Here is a 15,525-nt window from a genome sequence, read left to right as displayed (position 1 = left end):
GGACAGTGCTGTGGAGCTGTGCTGTCCTGCATAGTGTAATATACATATGTGGTACAGCCGCTGACATCGGAGCGGTGTTCTGCATACTCCATATAATTTCTACTTGACATAAGACTCTATTATTTTCTAAATTTCTCTAATGATATATAGAGAAATTTAGAAATGAATAGTCTTCCTAAATGTATGTAATGTCAACATGCTTATAATTACAGGATTATTACAAATGATCTTGCAGATGTGAACCACTCATAACTCGCCTTTTAATTTACAAAAAAAAATTGTTAATAAAATCATCGTGACAATTAATTTGTACGTGTTTCTGTTGAGTAATTCCAAGGATTCCACAAAGCACTTTTATATGATGAATTAATTTTTTTTATCCACAGAGGTGGCACCTAAAACGCAAAATAAAAGCAATGGCCCAGAAGAAGTTATTCCCTCTCTTCTAGATCTGCGAGTTGGAAAGGTTCTGACTGTGAGCCGGGTAAGCATATTTATACCTATTAATGTGATGGCATTGAAACACCTAAGGCATATTGAAAACCATGGTAAAGAATTCATAACAAATGTGACCTAACCTGACCACTCTTGACATACACTTCTCAACATTGAAATTGAAGCACCAGGAAGGTGAAGTCATGGAGTTATGGAAATCGCAGAATCAATGGTCATGTTAATGATCTGCAAATGATCAAAAAATTGAAACAAAATATTCAAAATCTGTAGATTTATTCAGTATCAATTTTGAGCACCATGCTCAGGCCTTGGCATGCTACCAATGAGGTTATTAATGGTTGGTTGAGGAATTTTCTAACACACTGAATATACTTGGGCACACAAATCATTAAGATGTGCTGCTGGCAGCTTCCTCTGCAATTTCTGACCAGTAATGTCCCAGATGTGCTCAATGGGAGACAAGTCTGGAGACGTTGCAGGCCATCGAAGCACAGTTTAGGACATGCAGGCTGCTCACAGTTACACAAGCAACATGCAGCCTGGCGTTGTGTTGAAAAACGGCTCTGGGACGCTTCACAGAAATGGGCGTACCACTGGTACCACAACCAAATCATCATAACGCTGAGCTGTTAGTGGACCTTGAATAAAGGCTAGAGGGGTCCGGCTACCGTACATTATGCCATTTCACACACATTCCAATAGTAGGACCAGTGTGACGTTTTACTGTGTTGTCCGTGTGGTCTTCACACCAGTCTACATCTATCATGATGTCTGAGATCGCTGAAGAGGATAGACCTTCATTGCGGTCTTGCCCTGCGCCATGCTAGCCTTTTGAGGGCGGTGCTGTGAGATTAATGGAACACTTATTGCTGGATGACTAGATTGTAGTCCAATGTTATGTAAGTGCCTTCTGATAGTTTGTGTAGACAGTGTTCGCCTCCGTCTTTGGATGTGATGTCCAATTACACTTTCAGTATAGAACAAACCGTTCTAGTCTGATGATCGTCTGTTAAGTGGTTTGCCTCTGTGTACCTCTTGCGTCACTCGAGTTCATCATCGTTCTCCCAATATCTCGGCCTATGTGTGTAGTGATCTACTACAGTGATAAACCAAGATATCACAGTTCCAGAATTCTTTCCCTCTGTTTGCAACAAGTGGTGATAACTTGCACATCAACAAACTGCAGGCATCAGACAATCATATCGCAAGACTTTTCAGATTTCATGTGGCTGGCAAAAAGCCCTTCCCACATGCCACAGGTTGGAGCTTAGTGCTTAAAAATGTGTTCAATGTCATATCTTTGCGGTACTTCCTGAATGTACATAAACTTGTGACTTTTCCTTCTTGGTGCTACACTCATCATTGAAATTGCATGTTTCAGAAAATATTTGTATTCCCCATAAGACAATTCTGAACAGTTCTTTGTTAGAATTCCTGGTTGTTCCGTTTTTTTATTCTCCCTGTAGTAATCTCTAAATATATTGATCACTCCGTTACCATTCCCTTTGTCAATGGGACATCTCCCTATACACTGTTAACTGTTATCCAATTAGTGCTGACTGGATGCGGTCAGAGTGTATATGGCAGACCTCATTTTCAAATTTCTCCAGAAATAAGCAGCTTCTCTGTTGCCGTTACATTTGAGTCCTGCTTTAATCCTCTGATGCATCAGTGAATTACAATATAATTCCAACATGGAAGCTACCACTTGGATCTGGTAATTTCAGGGGATCTTTCAGGTTTTCTTTAAAGAGAACTTGAGGTACATTTTATTGGGGAAAAAAAATGGATGCCCCCCGCCCCCCTAAATTGATAATTTTAGTGAATAGGGCCCAATAAAAAATAGCCTGATTTTAATGTTGTGTGAATCCACAAACTACTGCAAGGGAGTTGGGCAGGCACTTCTGGATTGCCTCCTCCTGGAATCGCCTGTGGTCACCTCTACTCTCAAGAGTGCACAATTATGCTGGACATCTCAATATCTTGCATTTTGGCTAAAACCAGGTTGTTTTCTGTATTAATAGCACAGTTATCAATTGATAAGTGTGTCATTAACACAGAATGCGAGATCTTTCTGATTATTGCAAGATCTTGCGGTTTGATTACAACAAATATTTTGTGAGCGGAGGAGGCCGCGGCGGATGCTGGGAGGATGTGATCCTGTGCCTGCCCGACTCCCTCAGATGAGTTGGCGGGTTTGCACAACAACCTAAAGTTGTTGTTTTTTTTTTCATTTGGTCCTATTCACTTTAAAAAAAAACAACAAAAAAAGTAAGTAAAAATATAATTAATTCTGAAGTAAATGTATGACTGAAGTGATTGATTGAGAAGCTTTCAAGATTTCTTTTTAAAAGAAATAAAAAACACCAGTGTTTTTAAAGGGTTTTTCCAGGTCTTAAAAATGACCTATCCACAGCATCTGTACAGTTTGAGAGCTGGCCCAGCAAACAGCTGATCAGCCAGGATCTAGGTTGCATAATTACATGGATCTCCAAACCTCTGAATTGTTTAGCAATTTTTACGACCTGAAACCCCCTTTTAATATGACACTTATACCCTTCTATTACTCTTATTTAGTGCTGTTCTTCTGAATTACTGAAGCCGCGCTCCCTGCTTAGCTTTCCTCCTCCTGCTGTACCGGCAGATGTTTCATCCATAAGACTTACTATAGTGGAGGCTAAATGACGTCTCTGGTCACGCGCCCTTCCATATGCAACCATCTTATGGACGAGACATCTGTTGGGATGGGAGGAGACAGTCAACCGAGGGGGGGGGGGGGAGCATACTTTAGTAATTCAGTATTACTGCATTAAAGCTGTAATAAAAGGGTGCATTCATATTATATACTTTTATTTAGATTTAACCCTAAAGTGGCCAACCTCCTTAACAGCCTCGATCCTACTGCGCTAGAACTCGTCTTTTGAAGTTTTTAACACAACAGGATGTATTGTATTAAAACTGTTGTTTCCACCAAAGCATCCAGATGCAGACTCACTGTATGTGGAAACTGTGGATGTGGGTGAAGAGAGTCCACGTACTGTGGTTAGTGGATTGGTGAAGTATGTGCCCTCAGAAGACCTGGTGGGACGCTCCATTGTTCTCCTGTGTAACTTGAAGCCTCAGAAGATGCGTGGAGTGGAGTCACAAGGCATGCTGCTCTGTGCATCTATGTGAGTCCACATTCTGCTGCTCTGTTTTTTTGTTGTTGTTTTCAGTGAAAAATCAAACTACTCGTTTCCACAAAATACATGTACACCTAAAAATAAAACTGAGTGCACAGTGTAAACCATGCGCTGGTTCACATGCAACCTGCATCAGGTTGCACCTAATTATTGTAGGTTGCAGAAGAGAGAGTAACTAAATAACGACTGTCCTAGTTTTAGTCTTTTAACCTTTTCCAATCCACTGTCTGACATCTCAAGACATTATGATTTAGGGCTGTACAGCTCTGATGGTGGAAGACGGCTGTCTAGGTTCTCTTACTGTATATTGCCAGCTTCTCTGCTGTTGGGGCCTATCGAACGTGTCACCTTATGCAGTACTGGCTTTAGGAAGCAGATATCGCCATTGTATAATGGCAGAAAAAGAGTAAGCCCCCTAGGAAAACCAGGATACAAATTGGATTGGAAAGGGTTAAAGGGCCATTCCAGTGAAAACACTGGAATTTTTATTTTTATGGCCGTCCTCCTTGACTCGATTGCCTGTCACACTCTGAATGTCTCTTTTGTATAGTGCAGCCCCATGTCTGATGCTTATCAGGCAGCATCTTGATGGTTAAAATTTTGCTTTCCCCTTCAATCCATCCAATGATGCATTAGCTAGAGACTATACCATTTCTTTCTGCAGGGGAAACAATAACTATTACCTATTTATATTCACCTAAATAAGCTGCAGACTGTACGCATACAGTCAAGAAGGATGAGCTGTGATCTCCTCTGGTATAACTGACAGTTGCTGTGGAGTCATCACCATTAACTAACAGGAGTGTCTACCCCACCTCAAGGCAGTTTCTGTGGAATGGTTTATATAATAGTATCACACAGACTGAGAAATTGACTAGTTGCAGACAGCATATCCCCTAAGTAAATTTAAGCTGGTCAGAATTTAGATCACAAGATGACCATCTGAGTAACAAGAGGGCAGGAGTTTCGGATAGAGCGAGAAATAACTAACCAAGGTAATAAGCAAAAAGTAAACTGTCCCACCTTGTTTCCTTGTGCTGTAGCTTTAGTCCCGTAAGCAGGTATACTCACATACCTTCACAATGCCATCCGGCTACTTTGGCTTTAGTTTGACACACAAATTTCATATGCAGGAATCCAGGTATCATGAAAAAAACCTTGCTTTTATTCCAATAACTTTGTGCTCATAACAGACAGAGTACGCGTTTCGGTTCACAGAACCTTGCTCACCTCCCTGTGAACCGAAACGCGTACTCTGTCTGTTATGAGCACAAAGTTATTGGAATAAAAGCAAGGTTTTTTTCATACCTGGATTCCTGCATATGAAATTTGTGTGTCAAGGTAATACTAGCTTACTCCTATATATCCACTGGGGGGCTAGCTACACAATGAATGAAAAACATTTTTTTTAAAAAATCACTAGAGTGGCCCTTTAACCCCTTCCCTCCACTTGACGTAAGGGTACATCATGGCAGTGGGGTCCTTTCCGCAACTAGACGTACCCTTACGTCATGTGGATAGTGCGTGATCAGAAGAGATCTTGCGCTATCCGGCAGTGGGAGCCGGCTGTCACTACCGCTTCAACAAGGTAAACCGCTGAGGCGCTCTGGGCCAGTACAAATAACGGTCCTTTTAGACTAGGCAATTCTCGCGTGAACGAGCAAGTAATTTCGCTACTAACTCGTTCACTCTTGTGCAGCCTGCTTAGAAAGGCAAATGCATCATTAGCTCGTTCAGTCCCTGTATATGGGAATGAGAGGGACTGAAAGATTACTGCTTAAACCGAACGAGCCAACGATTATCTTTATGTCTGCATAAAATGAATGCTGGACAACAGTTCGCTTTTCGTTTGTCCGGTCATTGGCTCATGTTTGGACCGAACAATTATCGTTCACTTTTGCTCGTTTGAACAATTTTTTTTTTAATGCTGATCATAGCATCTAAAAGGGCCCTTAGGCTGGTTTTACACGGGGCGGAATTTCCATACGGAAATGTGGCCAAGCCGCACGAAAACTGACATGCGGCGCAAAATTCAATTCCGCAGCATGTCAATTCTTTTCGCTTTTCCGCAGCGGCCTCCCTCCTCTCTATGGGGAAGAGAAAGCCACAGCAGAATGCCGACGGCAAAACCGCAAAAAAAGGCTGCGGGTTTTGAAGCTTTGCTTTTCCAGCGGAATTCTGGCTTTTTTTCAGTGCGGCCATTCCGCAAGAATTATGCTGAAAATCCGTCCCGTGTGACCGCAGCCTCAATCTGGTCAGGCTAGTAGAGATTACAATTCAGAAATCACTTGAAAGTACCTGCATTTCATCATTCAGAACCTTGCTCAATGAGTGCACATGCTCTTTAGTTTGAAGTGATTGTCTAAATACTGTATTTTTCACGGCGTAAGGCACTCACATTAATAAAAGGCATAAAAAGGAAGATATTTTTTCCTGTATATAACTTATGGGTAATTGCTAATATGGTACAGACCCAGTAAAGTATAAAAGCCAGAATACTTCATCACAGTACCTTGCCAATGTGCCCTTTGTCAGCAGTAGTACCTCATCATTATTAGGGACCCTCCTCCCCTGATCTCATCAGTGATAATGCAGCCCTTATATTAACAGTCACATACAGAGCAACAGAGTCCTAGCAGCTTCTGTGCACAGCATTGGGGTGGCTAGAAGACCCTGGTAAAGCATACACCACACACATTTACTGTGCTGGGTGTACAAATGTCTTTCAGATTTTACACAAGTGTGAGATCTGACTGTTCAGTAGGGAAATTACACACCAAGACACTAAGGCCGCTTTCACATGAGTGACAAAATCATGTGATTTTTCTCGCAACGCGACACTACTACAAAGCACATGTATGTGAAGCCCATGCTGTTAATCGGTTCCTTCACACGAGTGACGTTTTGTAGGCTGCTCCATTGCAAAAAAAATCATGGCATACTGTATACCGCAGTGATTTGCGAGGTTTCCCTATGGAGCCTTCCTTTGTGTTGCATTGCACAAAATCGCTGTTTTCATGCAGTGCAATGCAACTTTTACAGTAGGAAGTTCTACTGTTTGTCGCTAAAAGAAGCGCTAGCTTCATTGAAGAAAAAAATCCAAACCAATACATTACCTAACAGGCGCTGTCCGCTCTGCCGCACTTCTTCCCCGGCAGTTCCGCGGCACTTGTTTGTAGTCTTCAGCCACCACTTCCTGATCAGGAGGTTCAAAAACCCCGCCTCCAGGAAGCGCTGGCTTTGATTGGCTGAGCCGCGGCACTCGAAAATTTATCAGGGCCAGCGTTTCCTGGAGGCAGGATTTATGAACACCCCGACCAGGAAGTGGTGGCTGAAGACTACAAACAAGTGCCACGGAACTGCCAGAGGAGAAGTGAAGCAGAGCGGACAGCACCTGTTAAATGATGTATGGGCTTTTGTTTTTTTTAACCCTTTCCAATCCACTGTCGGGGCTGCCCCGACATCATCATTTTCCTCTATAGCTCCGATGTCAGGACAGACCCGACATGCTGTTTCCTCCCACGCTCTGCTGACAGAGGTCACCCGACACACTTATGTGAATAAGCGAGCTGGAAACAGCACTAAACAGCGCTGGATTCTTCATTCACTGAAAGCCAGATGTTCCTTCTCCTCTGCCCTGCTGCCCTGTATTCTCCGACAATACAGGAGGGGAGAAAGAACATGAGTGCAGTCAGTAAATGAAGAGCCCAGCGCTTATCAGTGCTGATAGTGAATGCCCGAATGTGCTTCCCTCCCCCACTCTGCTGCCGGAGAACACCCGACACACTTTTATGTCAGTAAGTGAGCTGGGAACAGGGGGGGCATTCAGTAAATGCAGAATGGAGCGCTGTCCAGTGCTGTTTCCAGCTCACTTATTCACTATCAGCACTGATAAGCGCTGGGCTCTTCATTTACTGACTGCACTCATGTTCTTTCTCCCCTCCTGTATTGTCGGAGAATGCAGGGCAGAGGAGAAGGAACATCTGGCTTTCAGTAAATGAAGAATCCAGCGCTGTTCAGTGCTGTTTCCAGCTCGCTTATTCACATAATAGTGAGCAAAAGAAATGAGAAAGTGGGAAGGAGAGAAACCACCTTTTAGGGCACCTGCACACGAGCGAAAATTCCGCGGCGGGATTTTCCACGGAATTTCCGCCCCTGGAAGCTGCCATAGGATTGCGTTAACAAACGCAATCCTAGGCAGACAGCCGCGATTTGGCCGCGCGGCAAACAAATCGCGGCATGCTCTATTTCTGTGCGGGGCTCGCAGAGCCCCGCATAGAAACGTCACTCGCCGGCCCCGCTCTGTGCATGCGCCGGCTGCCCAGCAGCTGGCGCATGAGAGCCGGGGCCGCGGGAGAGGTGAGTGCCCGCGCTGCTCTCTGCAGACGCTCGGGTCGGGTCCCGCTGCGAGAATTCTCGCAGCCGGATCAGACCCGGCCATCTGCAGGCGGCCTTACTGTGAAACATGTACTAGGAAGCCTGGACTTCATCCTGCAATTTGTTTTAAAAAGTATCACGCGCTAAAAAATTTAATTTATCTAAAAGTGCTAATAAAATCATTAGGTATCTTATTTGTGTGGTTTTCTATGTTGTTGTTCCAAGTAATCCACCAACCTCTTTCCTGCACAAAATAAATTGGAGCTGGGAAAAATGAGCGTGGCAAAAAAATTGGATTGGAAAGGGTTAAAACTAGCTAGGGAGTGTCTGCTAGTCAGAAAAATCCAGTATGTATATTTATATTCTTCCTTGAGTTGTATTTTTACATGTAAACTTTTCCTTCATTTATTTTCAGAGAAGGAGAAAACAAGCAGGTAGAACCTCTGGACCCTCCTGCAGAATGTGCTCCTGGAGAGAGAATTTATGTTGAGGGATATGAGAATGGAGAACCTGAGGCAGAGCTTAAACCCAAGAAGAAAGTCTTTGAGAAGTTGCAGGTATATTCCCATTGTGCACTTAATTTACAATCTTGCATCAGATCCTTGGGTAATGCCTCAACACTTTCTCTTTCTGTCTGCAGGCGGACTTTAAAATCTCTGAGGATTTGTTTGCTCAGTGGAAATCAAAGAATATTCTGACAAAGCTCGGACCTGTAACCTGTAGAACGCTACGAGGGGGAAGTATTAGCTGATTGCACACATCCTATTCCATCCAATAGCTTGGATATCCTCACTCCTTGGTGAGATGAATCGGACCTGAAGATAAAGATTCTATGTCCTGCTATTTATATAAATAGGTGCATGGGGCTGCGTCTGCACCCACCATTCCTGCCTGGTCTTAACCATTGTATACTGTCCAATCAAATAAAGACTTATTCCATTTAATCTTGTTCTGCTTCTTATTCATCCTCAGAAAACCAACACAGATTTGGTAACCTCATTTATAAAAGATTATACAGATTTCTGATCAAAAACATAAAACAAATATATTTTATCAGTAATTAAAAGCAAAACCTCATTCTGGTCTCTAACATAAGGGCTAGAAGTCTATATTTATACAAAAATCAAGTTTGTTCTAAAAGATAGTAACATATGGATAACTAATAGTTACAACTCTCCTTGTGCTCATTAAATCCTGCGGACTTTCCGGAACATTTTTCAATTTACATAATGACTCTAAGGCTGGTTGAGAACATCACTCCTGAGGGTAAAGGTTAAATACAGCATCCCATTAACCGAAACATTCCTATACAGTCTACTAGAACACCACTGTATTTGTATGTGCCAACAAAAGTTACTGTGAATCGCAGCTATTACATAGGCCAGCACGGGCAAATCAGAAAAGGCCAAGTTTTCTACAGTATATAGGCAATAAAGGCAGTTTGATAAGCTTTAAGGCAGTGTGGTGATTTTGTATTTAACCACTACCCTCAGGGAAGGATGATTCTGCAGACCATGAACAGTATAGGCAAGACCCAACCAGCGTGTCTGTTGTGCACCCACAGAGCCTCTGGTTTTATGCTATAAATCAATAGTGTAATTAGCTTGTCACATTCCAGCATATCAGTAGACATAAATACATGTGTTCTGTTGCTTTCCATGTCCTTGCACGAGGCGACTGTGCACTTAGTGGATTGTCCATTGAAACTAGTAGGTTTCAGAACAGTAAGACATGGAGTGATCTCTGCAGGAAATCTACCAAGTGTAAGTGTGCTTTGAAAGTTTAACACTGAATCATAAGGTGCATATTCTAATCCATAACACAAATGGGTCAGGTGGTTTGAGGAAATCATAATGTGCCCAATAAAGGCATTATCTGACAGGAAGTTTAGATGTTCACATTATGTCAATCTCGAAAATGAGAACCCCGATCCCTGCTTACTTCAACAAGCAGTAGGTGGTTAGGCTGCTTTGCTATGGCCGTCTCCAATACATTAGCATTATTCTATTCTGCTCTTTCTCCATTGTGTGCTTGCTCAGATTAGACTGTTGATTCAGTAGTTAATATGTGATCGCTATAGCATGCCAGTTTATATTATTAATCACGAATAGAAATTCCTAAAATATATATTATTTCTATTTAGGCAACTAAGAGTTCTGTCTGTTGCTTCCCGAAGTGTCAGTTAACTGGAATGACTCCAAGTGTAAGATAATAGTTGGAATACCACCGGATTACAAGGTAGTTGCAGCATTATAGAAAGAAGTGACGATTTCTAACATTACATTGTGCAGAATTCTAAGCTTAACAGCATTTCAAGACCTACAAACCTAATAAAACAGCAGGAAAGACATTTCTGTTTACATCTAGGACAACTTCCTAACTGCTCCAGCAGATCACTGTTTTAGGGTGCGTTCACACTTTACAGAAATGCTTTACAGTTTTCTTGCGGAATTTCCACAGCAAAAGCATAGATTAGAGTTACAGTAAAAAAAAACCAAAAAAAAAACACAGCGTTTGTGTTTCTCCCCCCCCCCCCTCTACATGTGAACAGGATTTGCTTTAATCCAATTCACTTCAATCAAACGTTTTTGTTGCGTAAAAACTGCTGCTTGTCCGCAACGTGTAAACGCACCCTTCAATAAAATTTACACCAGAAAAAAACAATTCAAAAAGGTGCTGTACCGTAGGTTTCCACTAGAGTGTGCTCTAGTTAAAGTTCGCCAACTGTACCAATACAGTAGTTGTAAAATTATGAAGTAACAAGTCATACAAATAAAAATCAACACCTGTTGCTTTAAGATTATATATACATAGTTAAGGCAATTGTTGTGAGTCCAGCAGTTTCTGGGGGTCTTGTGGAGCATCAGAGGATCCCTGAGACAGCAGAACCCTGAATATTCCTTGTGACTGGTTTAGGCTGAAAGAAAGAAGAAACATATTAATTCTACCTGACAGTTTATTAATGCTCTGACGCTTGTAATAAAGATGTATTTTGTGTTTACAGCTTCCCCCCCCCAACCAAATTATGCAGGATATTGCAGTCTGCGTACTCTTCAACACCAATTTTAGCATTTGAGTGGATTCACGCAATTTAACTTTACGCCAAGCAAACCACTCTGCAAATCTTCATCCACATGTCTTACATGTGGATTTTGGTGGCGAAGGGTAAAATCTGCATCAAACTCCACAGTTAAAACATGCAAATTTTACAGCAGATTTGTCTGTATTCACACATGCATAACTTGATCACACGCTATGAATTTTACACTAAGCCCATAACCTGCACACTTTGATCTCACAGGGCACCAAGTGCTTCTGTTGGCTCCCTTTCTCAATATCCATTATTTTCTTATTCTTGCCTTAAGGCGCGAGCAGTGCATTGTCCAAGATACACTTTTTGTTAAAAATGGGATCTCCCTGCCACAGAACAAAAAAAAAAAAAGCCAATACTCACCTCTCCTGACTCCCCACAAGTTGCCCCTTGGCAGCTCCAGGTCTTCACTATGACATATTGTTTACAGGCTGCTGCAGCCAATTGCATAGCTCCACGATTGGCTTCTGCAGCCTGTGGCGTCCCATACACAGGCTTCTGCAGCCTGTAGACAACACGTTAAGGGGCCAATAGGGGACTTGCGGGGAGCCAGGATAGGGATTATCAAATTTTATATTAAAAATGGAACCCCCATGGCAGAAAATAAGTTGAGATTTTTTTTAAGTGACTTCCAATAAAAAGCTTCTACAGTATTGTTTAAAAGTTTGAATTAGTAATGACACCTTTCATTGGGCAAATTCGTCTTTCTTAACAAGGTGTCACTTTTTATTCAGAACTCTATGCTGCTAATTACCTCTTTTCTATTAAAGCTATCTCTTGACCCTGCTGAACACCTTGAGTCCTTTCTATATCTGAGGTTGGATGTATTCATACGATTTAAGATGCCTTTGCTTCCAAAATTAATATAGGTGTTTTGGGTTCTCCTGATGTCCATCCTGGCCTATATGCTCAGAATTCTCCAAACTACTTTCCTTTTATTTTGGGCCTCCTCTACACTGAGTTTAAACAATTATAGTGAATGCCTGTAAGCTAAGAGGAGGATTGAGAGTACATCTCTTTGTACTCTCAAGTCCTACCAAGCAGCCATTGCAGCTCCAGTAATTGTCCAGTCTTCCCTCTTGCACTCATCTACCTCAATTTCCCTCTGGGTTTTCTTGGAGCTTTCAAATATTGATCCAGTGCCTACTCTTGATACCCCCAAGCTCTAGGCCTTCCCTCCTGAGCCTCCTCACATGTCACTCTCTTATGTATGGGTTGTAGTTAAATATGCCTACAGTCCCCACATACCCCTCACTCGTATCTAGAACAATCCTAGTTTCCCTCTAGGAGTCCTTTTTCCCCCTCCTCGTTTGGCTGGTGGTATGCCAATGACTGCTCTAAATTACACCACTTACTAACAAACAAGGGGACTGGGTCATTTCAATCCTTGCAGTCCTCTCATACCATCCCTTGCTCAGAAAATTTTCATTATCTCCAACTTAAAATGAGGCGTCCGACCCTTGTGCGAGGTGGAAAAGGCTTTCATAAATGTACTTTTTTGGAGAGACTTGTATTTTCTGCCCATACTCTAAGGCCTGATCTTGACTAAATTTATTTCTGAATACATCCATGTGTCACTGTGAACATGCTAATGGAAAGATGAAACAACACCCCAGCAGTGCCACCTATTGGAAGGCAGTGTGCCTGCATGTCAATATTAGACTCTTTAAACAAGTATTGTAACAATGATTGGGAATGGTTCGTTGCGCTGCAGAGATTATTCCATTTTGCCATTTGCATATTTCCCAGAGGAGTATGGTTGACCTCTGAACATGCTTACATGTGAGCAAGGGAGCAAAATCTAGCTCAGAACAGAGATTCAACAACCTGGTACAATAGATGGCTCACTATTTCTAAACGCCCCATTATCAGGATTTCCGTAGAATCGTCTTACGTGCTCATGAGGTGATGGTTACAAAAGGCACTGTCCGTGCATGTACCAACTAAGTACCTGGCCTCCTGTTAGAGGGTGTGCTGACTCGGGTAGTAGGTTTCATATTTGCTGGACATGCCCTTAGGTCAGTGATGGTGAACCTTTTAGAGACTGAGTGCCCAAACTACAACCCAAAACATACTTATTTACTGCAAAGTGTCAACACTTCAGGGGGCAGGGCTTATCACAACGTATGATTTTACCCCAGTCGTTCTAAAAAGGACAGGGCCGCTTCAAAATAGACAGCGTGCAGATTTTGACTGCTTTTTGCACACGGAAATACTGCAGAATGTCCTCAGCGGAACTTTCTGTGGAGCATTTCTGCATCCAAAAAGCAGCGGCCCCCCAGTGACAAAGTGACACCCCACAGCGGCCCCCCAGTAGCACAGTGACACCCCACAGCGGCCCCCTAGTAGCACAGTGACACCCCACAGCGGCCCCCCAGTAGCACAGTGACACCCCACAGCGGCCCCCCAGTAGCACAGTGACACCCCACAGCAGCGCCCCCCCCCCCAAGACCCACATACTTACCCCCGCCTCCTCTGCCCGGCGTGCATATTAACTTTTTCCACACCACTTCTGCCCTATTTAGCAATTTCAGCAAACTAATTGGTTGTTTGGGTTGACTGATTCACCAAACAACCAATCAGGTTGCTGGAATTGCTGAATAGGGCAAAAAGATAAGATGCCTGCCACCACCTCCTTCCTCTCTCTTGCGGAACCAAGTAGGAGATGTGGGAGGAGGATCCCGGCTGCACACTGACATCACAGTGCGCTGGGATCATCGAAGCTAGCAGCGCTGCTTAGTGAATGCAGTCAGGGAAGCCACGGCCCCTGCCTGTGTTTACTAACGTGGTGAGCGGCCAACGGCTCTGCATGCTGCCTCTGGCACGCGTGCCATAGGTTCGCCACCACTGCCTTAGGTGGTCAGCTTCTGATCTAGAATTTTATGGCCTAGCTCATGGCCTCTTCAATGTGGTTTTATCATCGTGATCCATGGCTAACTTAACTACGTCATGACAAATTTTGTCTCACTCCCAGTTACGTCTTTTTACCCTCCTCCTGGCAGAAAAGCAAACAATGGCCCATTCATGGGAAAAAAAGATATATTAGCATTCTCTTTACAAGAAGTCAAATCAAGAATGGATGGATGCTTTTATGAATGGGAAATTATCCAAGATCCTTTTAATGAACCGCATTAGTTTTTGGAGATTTTGCAGACTCAGACTATTCTGCTCATCTTCACTTCTCCCCCTGCCCTGACACTTTTTTGTTCTTAGCCTTCATGTGGAACACTTAGAAGATGTAGGCGAGGCTGCTATCATTTTTTGTCCACCCCCCCCCCCCCTTTACCGTACTCCTCTTTAATACTTTGTTCTGTCTTCTTTCTCTTATCTATTTCTCCTTGTTCATGGCATGTTTGTTGATGTCTTTGGAGAGACTCCCTGTTATTTCTGGTCAGGGCTGCCATCAACAATCACGAGTGCTCCTTCTGATTAGCACAGCCTCTTAAAACGTTTTCATATGTGCCCGTTTCTGGACTCCTGGGCAGCATTTGTGGTCCCTCCAGTTCTGCTCTCCCAATCTTAGGGAATCCCTGCCTTCAGACTCTACTGTGGCCATATAAACAATCAAACCAGGTTATAGAGTCCTAATACTCTTCCTATTCATGATGGTATTCAATTTTGTTAAATTTTGAAATAGAAAAAAGGACTGATTTTTCAATAAGTTAGAATTAGAAAGCTCCATTTTTTTGAAATCATTGACTTGAGCCGCGTTCCCACGGGACTGAATTCTCACGGAACCTCTGCAGTGGGACCGCACGAAAATTCTGCAAGATTTCCGCAGCGGAAAGGCTGCTTCAAAACCGATGCCTTTCTGCGCAGGTTTGAAGCGGCTTATATGCCTGTATTCCCCTGCAGGAATCTCTCCCAATAGAGAGCCCACAGCGGAGACTGTGATACAATTGACATGCCACGGCTCTGAATTCCACACAACGTTTCAGTTTTTAATGCAGCTTGACTGCAGTGTGTGGATGAGATTTTTTACAAATCTAATCCACTTTGAGCTTAGGGTTTAAGGTTGCAGGTAGAAAGTCTGCATAGGAAATTCCACTCCGTGTGAACGCAGCCTAATGCTAACATACTGCAAGAAAACTGCCCAAATAAAACCAGTCTCAAGAAAATTTAGTTTAGTATAATGAAGGGTATTCCATACAATGTTGTTGTGGAGCATACAGTCTGCCAAGAATCAGAAGACCTCATTCAAGGGGGCCACTGCTGTCTTGAGAGAACTGAATCTGACCAGGATAGAAACTCTGGGACACACTGTCACAAATACTGGACATGCATATCTGGAAGAGTATGATCCATAGGTGACATGTAGAAGAAAGGAAAGAATACGAGAGGAATGCTTAACTGCTTCTGTTGTGTGTCAGATGAAATGTAGTGGTATGGAGATTGACACAGATACAAGTAGGCGCCGAT

The 15,525-nt window shown here is 42.9% G+C and overlaps 2 protein-coding genes across 2 annotated transcripts in view; one reads left to right on the top strand and one right to left on the bottom strand.

The window, feature by feature from the left end:
• The window catches only part of YARS1 (tyrosyl-tRNA synthetase 1), a 42,783-nt gene extending 33,824 nt beyond the window's left edge, over positions 1–8,959 (top strand). The window contains exons 11-14 of the mRNA XM_066573811.1: positions 387–484; positions 3,433–3,626; positions 8,431–8,572; positions 8,656–8,959. Coding sequence (XP_066429908.1) covers positions 387–484; positions 3,433–3,626; positions 8,431–8,572; positions 8,656–8,766 — 545 coding nt within the window. The 3' untranslated portion in view covers positions 8,767–8,959. The remainder of the gene's footprint in view (positions 1–386; positions 485–3,432; positions 3,627–8,430; positions 8,573–8,655) is intronic.
• A 38-nt stretch (positions 8,960–8,997) lies between these two features.
• The window catches only part of NHSL3 (NHS like 3), a 47,672-nt gene continuing 41,144 nt past the window's right edge, over positions 8,998–15,525 (bottom strand). The window contains exon 7 of the mRNA XM_066573778.1: positions 8,998–10,932. Coding sequence (XP_066429875.1) covers positions 10,928–10,932 — 5 coding nt within the window. The 3' untranslated portion in view covers positions 8,998–10,927. The remainder of the gene's footprint in view (positions 10,933–15,525) is intronic.

Source organism: Eleutherodactylus coqui, chromosome 1 (genome assembly GCF_035609145.1).
Source record: "Eleutherodactylus coqui strain aEleCoq1 chromosome 1, aEleCoq1.hap1, whole genome shotgun sequence".
NCBI lineage: Eukaryota > Metazoa > Chordata > Amphibia > Anura > Eleutherodactylidae > Eleutherodactylus > Eleutherodactylus coqui.
The sequence above is the reverse complement of the archived record's forward strand: the minus strand, read 5'-3'. Positions and strand labels throughout refer to the sequence as shown.